This window comes from Gopherus evgoodei, chromosome 12 (assembly GCF_007399415.2).
Source record: "Gopherus evgoodei ecotype Sinaloan lineage chromosome 12, rGopEvg1_v1.p, whole genome shotgun sequence".
NCBI classification, from domain to species: domain Eukaryota; kingdom Metazoa; phylum Chordata; order Testudines; family Testudinidae; genus Gopherus; species Gopherus evgoodei.
Window position 1 is genome coordinate 3,468,265 of NC_044333.1, and position 16,811 is coordinate 3,485,075.

Consider the following 16,811-nt stretch of genomic DNA (forward strand, 5'->3'; position numbering starts at 1 on the left):
GAAAGGACACCAAGATGCTTTTCCTGAGAAACACCTCCCCAATGCCTGTAGCCTGGCGGCTCAGTGGCCTGGAGAACTTGGGAGATGATTTCTCTGTCTCACAAGACCAGGGCGTCATCGGTCCCCGCTCAGAGTACTGCCTGCAGCTGCATTTTAAGGCTACGAAACCTCTCAACATTAAGAAGGTCATCCGACTGGAGGTGAGGCAGACGCTTCCCTCCCCAGCACCTATGAACCCGGTAGCCCTGCCTTCCGACTCCTTGGAGGGCATTGGTGAGGGTTGGCACTAAGGTTTGTACTTGGCAGTCACCACCAATGGCAGGTGAGATGGGTGGGGCGGTGGTGAACAGGTGTTGTGAATGACACAGCCATCTACCTGCAAGGAGCACTTCTCTAGCTCCCCTCTCCACCTCAGCTCTGGCCTGTGGCCTTTCTCCATGGGACCAGCTTGTAGAAGGGCAGGATCCTGGAAATGAAGCAAGCAGTGAGGCAGCCGTCTTGTATCTGAGGCCCTGCTGGGTAAGCGAGGTGTTATGGGCTGGGGAGGCAGCACCCGCAGGCAGCGGGACAGATGGCTATTTTTGTTCATGTTTCTGTAACTTTTCTTTATTTGAATCAAAATATTCCAGTGTATCCTGGAACATCTGAGTCTTACAGGTGGGCTAGCCCAGCTGGACCGGAGTCTGGTCTCTCCCTCCAACAGGGGTGGCCCTGTGCAACTCTGCCCCTCAGTCTGGGGCAGCCCCAGTTCCCACCAGTCATCTGGGGCTAAAGCCTAGATGATAGAGCCATCCAACGACAAATCAACCCCCCCCCCCCAAGGCAGGTTGGCTCAGGTCAAGGGAGCAGTGACTGGGCTGATTCAGGATTGCTGACATGGTGCTCTCCGTTTGGCATTGGCTAGTGCCACTGGACACATCAGGAGTCACTCTAGGGTTCCTGCACAGCCTCTGCCACTTCTGTGCCAGAGAATCCAAATGCAGGGCCCTGCTGGAAACAAGCTTGGTTTTGAAATTTAAATGGCAACAAATCACAGGAAAAGGCACAATGCAGGCGTCCCTTTCCTACCTCCTACATTGCGGCTGGGCTGATGTTCAGAAAGGCTGCCTCGGCGTGAGCTTGGCTGGGGATTGTTAGGAACATCTCTTATTGCAAACTATGCTGGTTACCATCAACTGCATCATTAGTAGTGAATGTCTCTTGCTGGAAGGGTGGAGAACTAGGCTGATGTTTCACACAGCAGCAGAATCCTTTTTGGACAGCCCAGGAGGTTAGCAGGGTAGGAAGTGCCTTGCAGCTGGATTGCTGCTGATGCTGGAATCTGATGGCAAAGAAGGAGGTGGGTGCCATTGGCAGTATGAAGAACTCGTTATGTTCATCAGCAGAGGTCAGAGATGTGCTGAGTGACAGCTGTTTCTTGTTGCCTAAGGTTTCAGACATGGAAAACATCCTGGGGATTGTTCAGTACGAAAACATCCAAATCCTTGCCGAGTCCTATGACGTTGCTCTGGACATCAGCTTCCCCAGAGGTCAGTCTTTGTACCCCACACTCAGGATGGCCTGGCTGGATCAGTAAGAAGAACTAAGGTTGCCCTCATTAGGCACAGGGTTCAGATGTATAACTGAACGAGGCAAGCATCCAGTAGAACAAATAATCAGTTACCATGTCATTATAGACTGTAGCATGATATATATACACCAAGGGGATGCATTAAGGTCACCTTAATACTGGCATTTCCTAACTTTTGAGTGCTTGAGTTCACCTTAACCTTCTGTTAAAGCAGCTTTTGTATGCAATTTATTTCATGTGTTGAGCTGGAAACCATAGTAATAAGCCCGTACAAAAACATTTCCAGCTTTCTGACATGTAGGCTATCTAAGCAAGCAAATGGCAAGGCTGCACCGCTCACAGACTGGAGAGGACATATACTTTTAGGCATGTAGCACTACAAGGAAATGAACACAGTGTTTAGCACTAAGCCAGGCAGTTCTCCTCCACATAACAAAAAGTGCAGTGAAGCATCCCAGGGCGAATTTTGAGAAGACTTTCTCTGGAGAACTTTGACTTTCTGGAGATTGAAATCTTGTGATTTGCAGGGGTGTTTCATGCAAGACCTGAGTATTCATCACCCTCTCTCCTCCCACGTGTGGCTTTCTCTTCAGGTACAGATGGTGGTTTGGATTTCGGGGTCATTAGAGTATTGGATGAAGCTCGGCAAATGGTGTCGCTGAAGAACAAAGGAAAATATGAGATTGGATACAGGTAAACTACTAACTATTTCAGCTGTGTGATGTCTAAGAATTCGATGTCCCCGTTAGTCCAGTCTTTGTTCCATTATTCCCCTTGCTATAACCTCTTCCTGGAATGGCTAGATCACAATCAGCGTAAGTAGCAAAGCTCAGAGGTCACCACTTTCAAATATTCAACACACCAACAACCGTATGTTACACAGCGTGACACCTGAGGAAGAAACGCAACAAAATGTAAATCATTCCCCAGTGGGCATGGCTGTCATTTATTTGCAGATTTCAGTGGTGAGTGAATGTGCCTGCATACTCTCTCTCGGGCCTTCTGGCTGCAGCTCTCCCGCTGGGCACTACAGTTCAGTTCCCCCTCTGGGGTGCCTCAGTGACCAGGCCACTTCCCCCAGTGGCTAATGGGGGGTGGAGGGGACTTGGGCCCACCCACTACTCTGGGTCTATAGAGCCCAGGGACCCTATAGATCACAGCCATCTGCTGTGTCCCTTTAACTATGTCACACCACTGCTCTAATTCCCTGGGCCTTTTCCCCCTGGTGCCTTCACCCTTACCTCAAGGCCTTGTCCTAATGGAGTCCCAGCAACCAGTTCAGGGCTCCTCCTTGCTCCAGATTCTGGCAGCGCTCCCCTGTCTGGGGTTCTGCAGCTCCATCAGCCGGCCACACCCCATCCATGCTCCTATAGCTCCAGCAAGGAACTGAACTCCCTCTGGCCTGCAGCTCTTCTTATACTAGGCTGCTGGGCCCTGATTGGCTGTGCCCCACACAGCCACTCTTAGCGTGACTAGATAGGAAGGGTGAGAAATCGGGATGGGGTGGGGGGTAATTGGCACCTATATAAGATAAAGCCCCAAATATCAGGACTGTCCCTATAAAATCAGGATACCTGGTCACCGTAGCCCAGTGTTCAGCAACCTTTGAGATGTGTTTCAGAGTAGCAGCTTGTTAGCGTGTATCTGAAAAAAGAACAGGAGTACTTGTGGCATCTTAGAGACTAACAAATTTATTTGAGCATAAGCTTCTGTGGGCTACAGCCCACTTCATCGGCAGCATAGACTGGAACATACAGCAAGAAGATATTTATACATACAGAGAACATGAAAAGGTGGAAGTAGCCATGCCAACTGTAAGAGGCCAATCAATTGAGATGAGCTGTCATCAGCAGGAGAAAAAAAACTTTTGAAGTGATAATCAAGATGGCCCATAGAAGGTGTGAGAATACTTAACATGGGCATTAAGTATGGGTCATTATGCTAGTTGAATCTATTTTCCCATCCAGTCTATGCATCCGATGAAGTGGGCTGCAGCCCACGAAAGCTAATGCTCAAATAAATTTGTTAGTCTCTAAGGTGCCAAGAGTACTCCTGTTCTTTTTTGAGAAATGGTGTGCCAAGTCTTCATTAATTTAAGATTTTGTGTGCCAGTAATACATTTTACTGAGCCGCTCAGCCTGGTGCCGGTCTGGGGTTCCATCTGCCAGTCCCTACCAGCCGGGGTCCTGGCCGGCGGCCCTGCTCAGCCTGCTGCCAGCCTGGGGATCTGTTCACAAACAAGGTCAGCTCCCAGACTGCTGCACTGGGCAGCACAGCATGGGGAGAAGGTGACCAGCCCTCTGTGGAGAAAGAAGGAGTTCAAGACTCTTTAGAAAAGCTGGACGAACACAAGTCCATGGGGCCGGATGCGCTGCATCCAAGGGTGCTAAAGGAGTTGGCGGATGTGATTACAGAGCCATTGGCCATTATCTTTGAAAACTCCTGGCAATCGAGAGAGGTCCCGGGTGACTGGAAAAAGGCTAATGTAGTACCCATCTTCAGAAAAGGGGAGGAGGAGTATCTGGGGAACTACAGGCCAGTCAGCCTTACCTCAATCCCTGGAAAAATCATGGAGCAGGTCCTCGAGGAATCAATTCTGAAACACTTAGAGGAGAGGAAAGTGATCAGGAACAGTCAGCATGGATTCACCAAGGGCAAGTCATGCCTGACTAACCTGATTGCCTTCTATGAGGAGATAACAGGCTCTGTGGATGAGGGGAAAGCAGTGGATGTGTTTTGACTTTAGCAAAGCTTTTGATATGGTCTCCCACAGTATTCTTGCCAGCAAGTTAAAGTAGTATGGGCTGGATGAAAGGCCTATAAAGTGGATAGAAAGCTGGCTAGATCGTCAGTCTCAACGGGTAGTGATCAACGGTTCCATGTCTACTTGGCAGTTGGTTTCAAGCAGAGTGCTCCAAGGGTTGGTCCTGGGGCCGGTTTGTTCAATATCTTCATTAATGATCTAGAGCAGGGGTCGGCAATCTTTCAGAGGTGCTGTGCCAAGTCTTCATTTAGTCACTCTCATTTAAGGTTTTGCGTGCCGGTCATACATTTTAACCTTTTTAGAAGGTCTCTTTCTATAAGTCTATAATATGTAACTAAACTATTGTTGAATGTAAAGTAAATAAGGTTTCAAAACGTTTAAGAAGTTTCATTTAAAATTAAATTAAAATGCAGAGCCCCCCGGACCAGTGGCCAGGCCCCGGGCAGCGTGAGTGCCACTGAAAATCAGCTCACGTGCTGCCTTTGGCACCCGTGCCATAGGTTGCCTTCCCCTGCCCTAGCCACTCTAGGCAGCTTGGAGAACTCTCTCCACTGCCCTTTTTGGGGTGGGATGTGTCAGGGCCATGAGGCCTCCAGCAGGGGGCCTCAGAGGGTCTGGTACGCCCCATCACAAGGTGTCAGGCTTTTTTTAAAGAACTTCTATTTTGCAAAGCATGGGCACATTCTGCATCCTACAAACGAGGAAGTTAGGCATGAAAATGCAGATTACATGCACAGACAGGTGCATACAGAAAACTCAGAGCTTTTGAAAATCTGGCCTTGGAAGTAAATCAAGCTAAAGTCCACAATTTTAATTTCCATCTGGAATCTCTTGAACAAAGCTGAGTGAGATCTTAATGGCCCTTTTCACACTCCTAAGTGTTTGTGCAGAGGCTCTTAACTGGGCTTCCTGGCTATGTGACTGGCTCTAGCATCCTTAACAGAACAGGAGTCTTTGTTTTGTCTCCATCCTTCAGCTTCACTCTAGAATGCCCTGACGCCAACATGCCAAATTTGAACTCCGTCTTCAGCATCCAGCCCCAGAAGGGGACTTTAGCCGCTGTTGACCGCCCCACTCAGATCCAGATCACCTTTCGCTCCAAGAAGGAAATGAAAATTGAAGATAAGCCTATCCTGTACTGCCAGGTGAGATGTTTGTAAAGACATTGGCACAGGCCAAGCTGTGATGGCTACGACTGCTAGCTGACGGCACCCTGTGTGCTGTGTATATTCCTAGTCACACACAAGTGAGGATGCAGTGCTTAACTGAGGGATCCAGTGCTACCATCCATGTATTTGTCATGATGTTCCCGAACCAGGGATGAGCATCCATCTCTAGCTTTGGAACAGGTATTTAAAGAGCCAGCAGTCCGGGCCTCTCTAGGCTTAGCTTCTCCTAGGATTGGAATTAAGGAGCCTGACCTTGAAAAAGCTCGAGGCCGCTCCAGGTTTAGCCTTTCCTAGCCAAGAAGTCCCTATAAGAAGAATAATGCAGGAGCATAGAAGATTTCACTCTAAGCCCCTTTCAGCAGGAGTCACTGCAAGGAATAGTACTGATCCAGTCACTGGAGTGGAGAGGTATTTGCAGCTGCTCCGTCATAGGTTTCTGTAAGAAGGATGGTTCAGGATGGCTGACTGTAAGAACGTTCATATCCAGGGACTCCACGTCAAGCGTTCTCCAGTGGGAATTAGTGCAAGAGTGTTGGCGGTGGGGAAACTAGAATGATATAAAAGAACCTAGCATACAATCAGTGGATTCAAACTGGCTAGGTTATAGGTCTCAAAATGTAATTGCAAATGGAGAATCATCATCAAGTGGATGTGCTTGCAGTGGGTCCCTGCAGTGATCAGTTCTTGGCTTTGTGCTATTTAACATTTTATCAGTGAGCTGGAAGAGAACATAAAATCATCCCTGATGAAGTCTGCAGATGACACAAAAATTGGGTAAGTGGAAAGTGGCGAAGAGGTCAGGTCACTGATTCAGAAGTGATCTAGGTTGCTTGGTAGGCTGGGTGCAAGGAAAAATGGAATTTTAATACAGCTAAATGTATTCATTTTAGGAACAAAGAATGTAGGTCATATTTATAGGATGGGGGATTCTACCCTGGAAAGCCGCGATCCTGAAAAAGATTTGGGGATGCTGGTGTATAATCAGCTGAACGTAAGCTCCCAATGTAACGGTCTGCCCGAAAGAGCTAATGCGGTCCTGGGATGCATGAACAAAGGAATCTCAAATTGGATTAGAGAGTTTATTTTATCCCTGTATTTGGCATTGGTGCGACCACTGCTGGAATCCTGTGTCCAGGTCTGGTGCCCACAACTCAAGAAGGATATTGGTAAATTAGAGAGGATTCAGAAAAGAGCCATGAGAATGCTTAAAGCATTAGAAAACTGCCTTATAGCGAGAGACTAAAAGAGCTCAATCGATTTAGTTCAACAAAGAAAAGATTGAGGGTGACGTGATCATAAATATCTACCCAGGGAACAAATATTTGATAATGGGCTCTGCAGACAAAAGGTCTAACGTGATCCAGTGGCTGGAAGTTGAAGCTAAACAAATTTGGACTGGAAATAAATCATACATTTTTAACAGGGAGGGTAATTAACCATTGGAACAATTTACCAAGGGTCGTGGTGGATTCTCTATCAGTGATCATTAAATCAGGACTGGCTGTTCTTCTCAAAGCTCTGCTCTAGGGATTATTGAGGGGAAGTTCTCTGGCCTGTGCTACACAGGAGGTCAGGCAACGTGACCCTAGTGGTCCTTTCTGGCCTTGGAATCTGTGAATCTCTGAAAGCTCCTAGGGACTTCTGCCAAGTCTTTGCACGGGTAATCTTAGGAATGACAAAGGCCTTCAAGTCACCAGGGAATTGACACAAGCCGGGGGGTGGGGGAGAGTACTTGGCCAAGTGTGCCATGGCTCCCAGGCTGTAGGCAGCAACTCTGTGGATTTATGAGACAGACCAGCAGAGGCCTCTAAACTCCACTTGCCAATCCACCCTCCTCTGCCCAGGTGATCGAGCCCAATGTCTGTGAAGGAGGCGAGACCATTGCCAGCATTCCAGTGAAAGTGTCAGTGAATTCTTTGTTCACCAAGTACAGCGTTTCCCCTGCCTCGCTCGTCAACTTTGGCTCCATGATGAACAGCACCCGTAAGACCTGCACCTTCACTCTGGAGAACAAAGGTGCGCTTGATTTCAAGTACTTCATCGGCAAGCTAATACGAGATCTGCCCATCCCACCCAAAAAGGGGTAAGAGAAAGCACCAGCTAATGCTGACGACTCTGTGCCTCAGTTTCCCCATCTATAAAATGGGGGTGATGACACCTCCATTGTAAAGCACTTTGAGCTCTGCTGATGACAAGTGCTGTGAAGAAATAGGGCTTATGAGTGCCTTTCTTTGTAAAGTGCTGGGGTTTATGGATGAGAGATTGCATACGTAGTCAGTGTTATTAATGGCCTTCAGCCAGGCATGCTCGTGTGTGTATTAAATTTGGCACTTGCTCAGAATGGGTGTGCCCCTTCCTAGGGCAGTCCCAGCTCTGGGACAGTCAAACCCAGGAGGGGATTGGACACAGTGGAGACCCCAGTGTGATGTATTTCTGTTGATTTCTTCCAGACCATCTCACATCAAGCACTCCCGTTCCCGTGACAGCGAGACCTTAAGCAAGATCCCTCCCGTTGGCAAACAAAGCAAGCGCACGGAATCTCTTCAGAAGGACATCAACCTTGTTGCGCAGGTGGGTGCATGTTCCATGCCACTCCTCACATCCACTGCAGTGTCTTCTAGGGCCCCTCTCCAGTCTGAGTTCTTCCGCTCCCCCAGGGGTGACCTGGCCAGCTAGATCAGAGGATGTGCTGTTGTCATTTACTGTATGTCTGCTCCAGAGCTGATGTTCTTTCTCTGGGTGATTTTCTTTCTCATGTACTTTTCCCTTTCTTTTCCTCAACCTTTCTACTCTCATTCCTCCCTCCTACTTTTCCAGGACTATATTTCTCCTTTTTGTTTCGCTCCCCACCAGAAATCAGGATCCTTGCTCTTTTCCCCTCCCTTTACTTCCCAACCCCCTTCCTTTGACTAGGGAGGATCAGATGCTGCTTCTTCTACAGTTTGTCAACATCACTCTTACGCTGACCAGAAGGTTTCTGGTGCTTCCCCTGCTGCCCAGGGCAGGGGGACTGAGGTAGGTTCCTGAACTTGGCTGTGTGCACGTGACATGACCATTAAACTGAGAGCCCAATGCCTTGTGCGTCATCTTTAGGAGGCTGTTGGAGTACTAAGAGTTCGTTCCATGTCCTAGCAGCCCCAGGGAATGTGCCGTGGTAATGACTGGCTGTAGGGAAGCAGGGAGAAATGAAGGGAGTGGAATGCTCCTCTCCTGGGATTCAGAGTAGCAGCCATGTCAGGATGTCTGAGGCAGGCTTTCCCTGGATTCTTTTGCAGGCTCGCTTCACTCTAGGTATGTTCACAGTGTATCCTGGATTTGGATCCATCCCTGCAGGAGGTCAGCAGATCATCACAGTTGATTGTTTAGCAGAGCCAGTGGGAAAGTGTGAGGAATACCTGGCCATTGACATCACCGACAGGGACCCTGACGATAATCCGGGAGGCATCCCATACACCTTGGTTGCTGAGTCATGCCTGCCAGGTATAGACATGTTCCATCAGCCATTGGCTGAATCACTGCATCCACTCCCTCTTCCCCAAGGAGCATGTGGACTGGGGTTGCATTATTCCTGACACCCCCCTTGAGAGAGAAGATGGCTCATCTTGAAAATCTCCACTGCCTGCCTCCAATCCTTGCTGGAGTTGGCAGCACATTATGGGATAGTAGGTAACCAACTCTCATGCTTCAGAGTGTAAACTGATCACTGCAGGCATGCTCAGGAAGGCATTCCCCCTCGTTAGTGTCCAACCTAGGTGTGTTGTATGGAGCAGAGAGGACCGTTTTCTTTTGAGGCATCAGCTGACGAACCAGCGATTTGATCCACCAGGGCAGTAAGGAGAAGGGACAGTGACCCCTGACAGCCTATACAGTTATTTAGCTGTCACAGAGGTATCAGGTATTTCCTAATGTTTCACTGTGTTTTCCACTGCTTGCTTCTGGCTCAGTCCTGGCTGACTAGAGAGAACGAACATTCTCCGTTCCCCATTGGTCTCGTCCACAGCTGTTGAGGCTCCTCTTGGCCTCCCTTTCTCTAGACTGAACATTCCTACTCTCCCAAACTCCACAGGTCAAATCTTTCAGCCTCCTCCTCTGTACTGCCCCCAGCTTGGGTCACCCTTTCAAAGCCTGGTGTCACAACAATCACCAATGCAGAGCTCCAGCAGGAGCTGAATAGATAGCGTTTCTCAGCACGGTCTTGCACAGCTCCTTCTGGGCCTGATCCAAGCCCAGCTGAAGTCAGTGGAAAGTCTCTCACTGAGTTCCATGGGCTTTGGATTGGGCCTTCTATCCGCTTCGTTCCCAAGAGAGAGGCTGGTGTCTGGAAGGGCTGGATAGGCTGACGGAGAGGCCTGCAGCATATCTGCTCTGCCATTCCCCAGTTGCTGTTGCTTTTTTGCCATGAGAGATCATGAGAAAAGAGTTGGCCTGAGGAATAGATTCTGGGCCAAACCCTGAAGTGTGTGCTTCAGCTGTGCTCCATCCTCACTCGAGCAAAATGTATCCAAGTCAAAGGAACGGATAAGGGCTTCAGGGTATGACCCGCTGTAAATAGGGCAAGGGCATTAGGGAGCAGTTCTACCCTAGGGTGGGTAGTGGAAGAATGCATCATGCTAACCTCAAGGGCCAGATCAGGCCTGTTTATGGGGCAGTGCAGTGCCAGGTTGCCCGGAGAGCCATGACAGCAGGGAAAGCACAGAGATGTACCTGTGATGTCAGTTACTATTTCTGTGCACAACGAATGTTCTCTCTTCCTCATAGTTTTGCCCCACGGGAAGGCCCTTCCATACAGGAATACAGCCTGGAAAGCTGGTCTTTGTTAAATTTGCCACTAGTGTAACACCACACCCCTGGGGGGGTTATTGGCAGTGGGAATTGAACCTGGGCTCTCTGGTTCTGAAAGCCTGAGCTGCTATTGCTGGAAATAAATGTTGGCTCAGACTGTACTGGCCTCATCGACCCCTCTCAGAGTGGCCCAGCCACCACTGTGTGGGACAGAGTGCCACACTGAGTGGATGCAGGGTAGACAAATGCAGGTGATAGAGGCACATGCCTTAAGATCCAGAGGTCTGAGGTTCAATACAAATTGTTGACAACTCACTCAGGGGTGTGCCATTACCTTGACTGTGCAAAAAGGATTCTGGAGTCAAGTTCATCCTGCATTAATGCCACTGAAGTCGGTAGAGTTGCTCCCAAGACAAACTAGGCCTATGTTTCTCAGCCAGAAGAGAACACACCATCTCAGCTGTCATGTCTCTCTTCCCTCAGCCTTTGTGGTTGATGACATCGGGTCCATTTTTGAGGAGCATCGGATCTGCAGCAACATCAACCTTTACCAGATCCTGCAGACAGTGGAAGGCGGAGGGGTGTTTGTATCAGATGAGAACAAGTTCATCTTCAGTAACGTCCTGGTTGGGCACCAGGCAACAGCTCGATTCAAGATCGCCAATGTGGGCAGAATTCCTTGTGACGTGGTACTCGTGGTCAAGCCTGTCTCTAGCAAGGTCAGAATAAGAGCTGAAGGGATGGGTGTAGGACCATCCACTGGAGGCCCCACAAGCAAGCTGGAGCTTCATTCAGGGTTTCTGAGATGTGTATCTCGGCCTGGCCTGGTCTGGAGCAGTGCAGGGTAATAGAATGTCTTGCCCAGCAGTGTTAGACTGCTGCCCATGCTGATCCATGCTGCCAGATCCACAGTGAAGCCTCTGTGCAGCTCAGTGCTGGCAATGCCTGGGATGAGATACAGGAAGCTGAGCACTGATCACGTGGGATCTGATAAGATATGGATCTGATTAGTAACCACCTCCTGGGAGGAAGAAAGCAGTCCCTACGGAGTCCTAGAGAGAAATGTCCCCTCTCTCCCATGGGGCGACATAAGGACCCCATTCCTCACAGCAGCCAGTCAGAAGAACCCAGCAAATGGTTTTGTGATAAGAAACCCTAATTATCCCCCCTTCCACTGCCAGACTTGCCAGCATCCCACACAAGCCCCTTCCTTAAGTCGATCCTGACTCTTGACAAAATTATACCCAGAGGAATGGCCCTGATGTGTTGGTCTGCCCCGGCGTAAAGCCAGTCTGGGTTGGTGTCAGCGCCTTTTGATCTCTTTTCCTCCTCTTGAGCTGGATGGCTTTCCCTCCTTTAGTCTGGTGGCTAGTGAGATTCACCATAGGCACACAGAGTCTGATGAGCAATACATAATCTGGGCACTGAAGTGTGGAGTTAACTGAGTGACTAATACAGCCATACAAACAGCTGTCCGCTGTGCTGCAGCGGTGGGCCCTTGCCTTCAGTTATTGCACACTGTTGTCTCAAATACCCCACTATTCCCACCACTTGGAATAGGATGTGGTTTTTCTGATCCTGACAGCACATTTGTTAAGTCAAGAAACCTGCTCTTTGACATCCATTCCTGTGACAGGAGTGGACAACCTCCTGACAGCTGAGGGAAGAGTCTTGCCCCTGTGGCTCTTACACTGTGTGTGTTTTGTGTGTGTGAATTCCACTGGCTGTGGCTATGGGAGGAGTATTTCACAGCCACCCTGCTGTCTGGGTTTCCCTAAGGCTGCTGCCCGCATTAACGACATCTTCGAGGTGGATCCCGTTCGGATGTGCGTCCCCAGCCGCTCCCATGCCTTTGCTACAGTGACTTTCACCCCACAGACGATGCAGAGCTACCAGTGCGTTTTTGAGGCTTTCATTGATGGACTGCCAAGGTAATTTAACCCACTGCTTCCTGGGGGTGGGCTTTCCTGTCCTCTGTGTACATATCAGGCATGTGCCTGGAACAATGATTTTTTCCTACTCCTTGCAGCTTGGTCGCTAAATCACGAAATTTAACATTTGATATCACTGGGGATGGGAACTTCCCCCGAGTGACCATCTTGCGCCCTGTCCTCCGCAACAAAAGAGGGAACCCACTGCTCCTCTTCAAGAGGCTCTTGCTCGAGCGATCGGAGAAACTCCCTTTTGTTCTAAAGAACAGTGGCATGATACCCGTTCAGGTAATAACTTGCTAGGCAAAAGCTTAAAAGATGAAACTGAAGCAAATTCTCCTCCTGTTATGAACAAGCCTTATAGAACTTAATACAAATGAAGCCAGTAGAGATGTCTAGAAAGCACATTAAAACTCTGTGGCATCGAATAGAGAATGAGATCCTTTCTGCGTGTGTTTTGAACCATCCTATAGAATTCCATAGTAAGGCTATAATTCTCTATTAAACTCCATAGGATGCTTCTGGAGGCCAACAGAAAAGGTCCTATTTTCTATCAGATTCTATAGGACAGTTCCAAAGGGGAAAGCTTTTGATTGTTCATCTTTGTCTCCTTTCCAATAATTTCTTCACTGTCTTCTCCAGTCTGATATTATGGCTCTCTGTACCAGCTCTCCTTTCTGTGCCTTAAGAAACCGCTACGGACTTACATTTTATAGCGCTCTAACTTGCTGACTCAGGGATATGAAAAATCACCCCCTTGAGCGCAGCGAGTCTGAGCGCTTTAAAGCGCTAGTGTAGACAGGCTCCAAGCCCAGTGCTCGGAGTCAATCCCCTCGTGGAGGTGGATTGCCAGGAGCGCTGGGAGAGCTCTCTCCCAGCGCTCGTGCACAGCCACACTCGCACATCAAAGCGCTGCCACAGGAGTGTTCCCGTGGCAGTGCTTTGAAGTTTCCCATGTAGACATACCCTGAAATGGGTGTCAGTCAGCCAAGAGAGCAAATGACTGACTTCACTTACTTGCCCTTGGAGGCATGTGATTTTCTGACCAATTTGTCATTCTTACTTAACAATATCAGAAGAAAACTGTTGTTTTCCTATTCACCGTTTGGTTCTAATTATGAGAATGCGTCTGTTACATTCTAATTCTATTCTGCTCTACATGATTACATTTTAATACTGTCTAATTACATTCTATTCTATTTGATTACCTTCTAATTCCCTTCTATTATGTTCTAATTCCATTCTACTCAGTTACATTCTAGTCTATTTAATTACATGCTGTTACAGTATAATTACATGCTATTCTCCTTGCTTCTAATTAGAAAGTATTAAAATGAATTCTATTTTAATTCTATTCTATAGTTACCTTTTTATACTTTCTAATTACAATCTGTTCTATTTGATTACCTTCTAATCGCATTCTATTGTATTCAGTTGAATTCTAACGATAGTCTGTTCAGTTTCAGAGGAGTATAGTCTGTTCTGTTTGATTACATTCTAATACATTCTAACAGTGAAAGCAATGAGTGTTCGATTCTCTGGAACATCGGTAACGTTCGATGACTCCACTTGCTGCCCTGTGTCCTAGCCCATGTTGCCATGCTTTGTGTTTTTCTTCTCCAGGTGATGGTTGACCTGCTGGATGATTATGGAGTTTTCTCACTGAAATCCAGGCCTACCACTCACTGCCTCTATATGGCTCAGAGTGAGGGGGATGAATCAGGCAGAGAAGGTAAATGCAGTGAGCCTGGCAGGAGTTAAGAATTCCAGCAGCTCTCGTAGGGGTGATTGGCACCTGGGTCTGAGCCCCAAGACTAGCCTAGCCCAGGAGTGAGCAGCCAGGCCAGAAAGTCCTGCCTGAGTTACTGGGTCCTCATTGGTGCTGCAGACACTGGGACTTCTGGGGCACTTCCCATGGATCTTTGTGCCGCAGCGTGTTGAGCTGCTCTGTGATTCTTTCCCAGTGAATTGTGGAAGAATTTGTCCTTGGCACATGGGGCAATTGTGGGAAGGCATTTGAGGATTACCAGCACTCAAATGGTTTAGCCTGAGTACTTGCTGCAGAGTGGGTGGGTTACCAGCCTGAGAGAAAGCAGTGCCTCACCTGTAGCCGATAACCATGGACAGACTAGCTAGCCGTGTTTGAAAGCACCATCACACTGGATGGAGTGAGGAGGGCTTTGTGTGTGGATGGGAGTCAGGTTGGAACCAGCATCTGAGTAAGAGCCCAAGTTAACTCTGCAGCAAAGACATACTCACAGAGCCTGCAGTATGGACTGAGTCTGTCATGAGACCTCCTCCCTCCAGGAGAACGATGATTTGGAGACAGACATGCTTTAGCTGGTTTTCCTGTTCAAACGTCTTAGGAATGTTTCCTTCTGTATGTCTGCAACTCTCAGTTCTGATTTCCAGCCCAAACACTCCATTCCTTTGCAGGAAGGAAACCCCACACAGCTTCCCTAATCCTGCAGAATGGTGAGTCGGCTGAGTTTGATGTGCTTTTCAAACCCAGCCTGGCCCAGCGGGTGGAAGGGAAGATCCATCTGTCAGTGGTGGACAATCAATATGAGGAAACCTGCATTCAGATGGTGGGAGAGGGCTACCAAGACGATATCACACTGGATAACATCCATGGGCTGGTAGCCGAGAGCAACGAGGAAAATGCAGAGGGGCAGCTGGAGGAGGACAGAGTGGAGGGTAAGAGGCATTGTTGAGAATAATTTGGCCCCTTTGAGGTTTTTAGAAGGTAAATCAGGATTTTGGATTTAGCCTGCTGCTGTTGAAGTAAACATCTGAAATTGTGAAATTGACCAATTTTAAAACCCTCTGCCATGAAATGGATCAAAATGGACAGTGAATTTGGTAGGGCCCTACTTATTGTGCCCTCTCTACAGCTGGGTTTGTGTCTCTGTTACACAGGACACCTGAGCGTATGTCCACCAAGTGGAAAGGTGTGTTTCAGGCTGTAATGTATTGTGGAGGCCTTTTGATTAGGGGTCCTATATAAGGAGCCAGGCACTCAGGCAGCGGCACAGTCAGCTGCAGCGGCACAGGAGGCGGCGAACAGAGCGGCTAACAGGGGAGTTTCAGTGGGAGTGCTGTTGGAGGAGCAGGTTTTTGTGGTTTTTGTAGTTTGTGGTGTTTGTGTGTGAGTGAGTGTGTGTGCAGGCTGCTAGGGGCTGTGTGCTGGGAGCGAGGCTGAGCCCTGAGTTGGGGGCGGGGCTTACCTGATTAGGGGTCCTATATAAGGAGCCAGGCACTCAGGCAGCGGCACAGTCAGCTGCAGCGGCACAGGAGGCGGCGAACAGAGCGGCTAACAGGGGAGTTTCAGTGGGAGTGCTGTTGGAGGAGCAGCTAGTCCTGCAGAAAGAGGGGAGGAGTCGATGGAGGCGACACCAAGTGTGAGCCCTAGGAGGACTGTAAGGGCGAATACAAATCTAAAGGAATTGCGACCACCTGCTGTGGGGGATAGACCACAGAATCGCACTGTCGCCAGGAAAAGGCAAGTTTACGTGATTGGAGACTCTTTACTGAGAAGAGTGGATAGGCCTGTAACTAGACCTGATCGGGAGAACAGAAGGGTGTGCTGTCTGCCAGGGGCTAAGATACAGGATGTGGACCTGAGGCTGAATACAATCTTAGCGGGAGCGGGAAAGAATCCATTGATTATCCTTCATGTGGGAACGAATGATACGGCTAGTTACTCGCTGGACTGTATCAAGGAGGACTATGCCAGACTGGGGAAGAGGCTCAAAGACATCGAGGCTCAGGTGATCTTCAGTGGGATTCTGCCGGTTCCTAGAGCGGGGCGACGAAGGAGTGACAAGATTTTGGCGATCAACAGATGGCTTAGGGAGTGGTGTTATAAGGAGGGCTTTGGGATGTACGGTCACTGGGAAGCGTTTACAGATAGACGACTGTTCGCTCAGGATGGACTTCATCTAAGCAAGGAGGGAAATAGAATTCTAGGATGGAGGCTCGCCGACCTCATCAAGAGAGCTTTAAACTAGGAAGTTGGGGGAGATGGTTGGGAGATGTTCGGGAGATCTCCACGCCGGAATGTAACCTGGAGAGGAAAGTAAACAAAGTGAGAGGGGATACCCTTGTGGTCCCAAGATTTGATCCAAGGAGGAATAGTGGAGAAACCGGAGTAGCGGGTGATGCTGGTGGTAAAAGGTCTCTGCACGACGTGGGAAAGAATGTCACTGATGCCAAACGCCGAAAATTAAAAGGCCTGTACACTAATGCGAGGAGTCTAGGTAACAAGATGGAGGAACTGGAGTTACTAGTGCAGGAAGTTAAACCGGATATTATAGGGATAACTGAAACCTGGTGGAATAGTACTCATGACTGGAGCACGGGTATTGAAGGCTATGTGCTGTTTAGGAAAGACAGAAAGAAAGGCAAAGGTGGTGGAGTAGCCTTGTACATCAATGATGACATTAACTGTAGCGAAATAAGAAGCGATGGAATGGATAAGACAGAGTCTGTCTGGGCGAAAATCACATTGGGTAAAAAAGCAACTAGAGCTTCCCCTGAGATAGTGCTTGGCGTGTGCTACAGACCGCCGGGATCTGATTGGGATATGGATAGAG

The 16,811-nt window shown here is 48.6% G+C and overlaps 1 protein-coding gene across 5 annotated transcripts in view; it reads left to right on the top strand.

Moving 5' to 3' along the window:
* Nucleotides 1-16,811, top strand: part of HYDIN (HYDIN axonemal central pair apparatus protein) — a 392,944-nt gene that overhangs the window by 309,792 nt on the left and 66,341 nt on the right. For 4 of the 5 annotated variants that reach the window (XM_030581746.1, XM_030581747.1, XM_030581748.1 and 1 more), the window contains 12 exons: nt 2-200; nt 1,430-1,529; nt 2,164-2,263; nt 5,311-5,479; nt 7,348-7,586; nt 7,954-8,074; nt 8,779-8,983; nt 10,769-11,004; nt 12,065-12,216; nt 12,315-12,504; nt 13,840-13,948; nt 14,653-14,913. In XM_030581746.1, coding sequence (XP_030437606.1) covers nt 2-200; nt 1,430-1,529; nt 2,164-2,263; nt 5,311-5,479; nt 7,348-7,586; nt 7,954-8,074; nt 8,779-8,983; nt 10,769-11,004; nt 12,065-12,216; nt 12,315-12,504; nt 13,840-13,948; nt 14,653-14,913 — 2,081 coding nt within the window. Of the gene's footprint in view, nt 1; nt 201-1,429; nt 1,530-2,163; nt 2,264-5,310; nt 5,480-7,347; nt 7,587-7,953; nt 8,075-8,778; nt 8,984-10,768; nt 11,005-12,064; nt 12,217-12,314; nt 12,505-13,839; nt 13,949-14,652; nt 14,914-16,811 lie in introns of those variants that run through there. The other variant, XM_030581750.1, reaches the window with a different exon arrangement.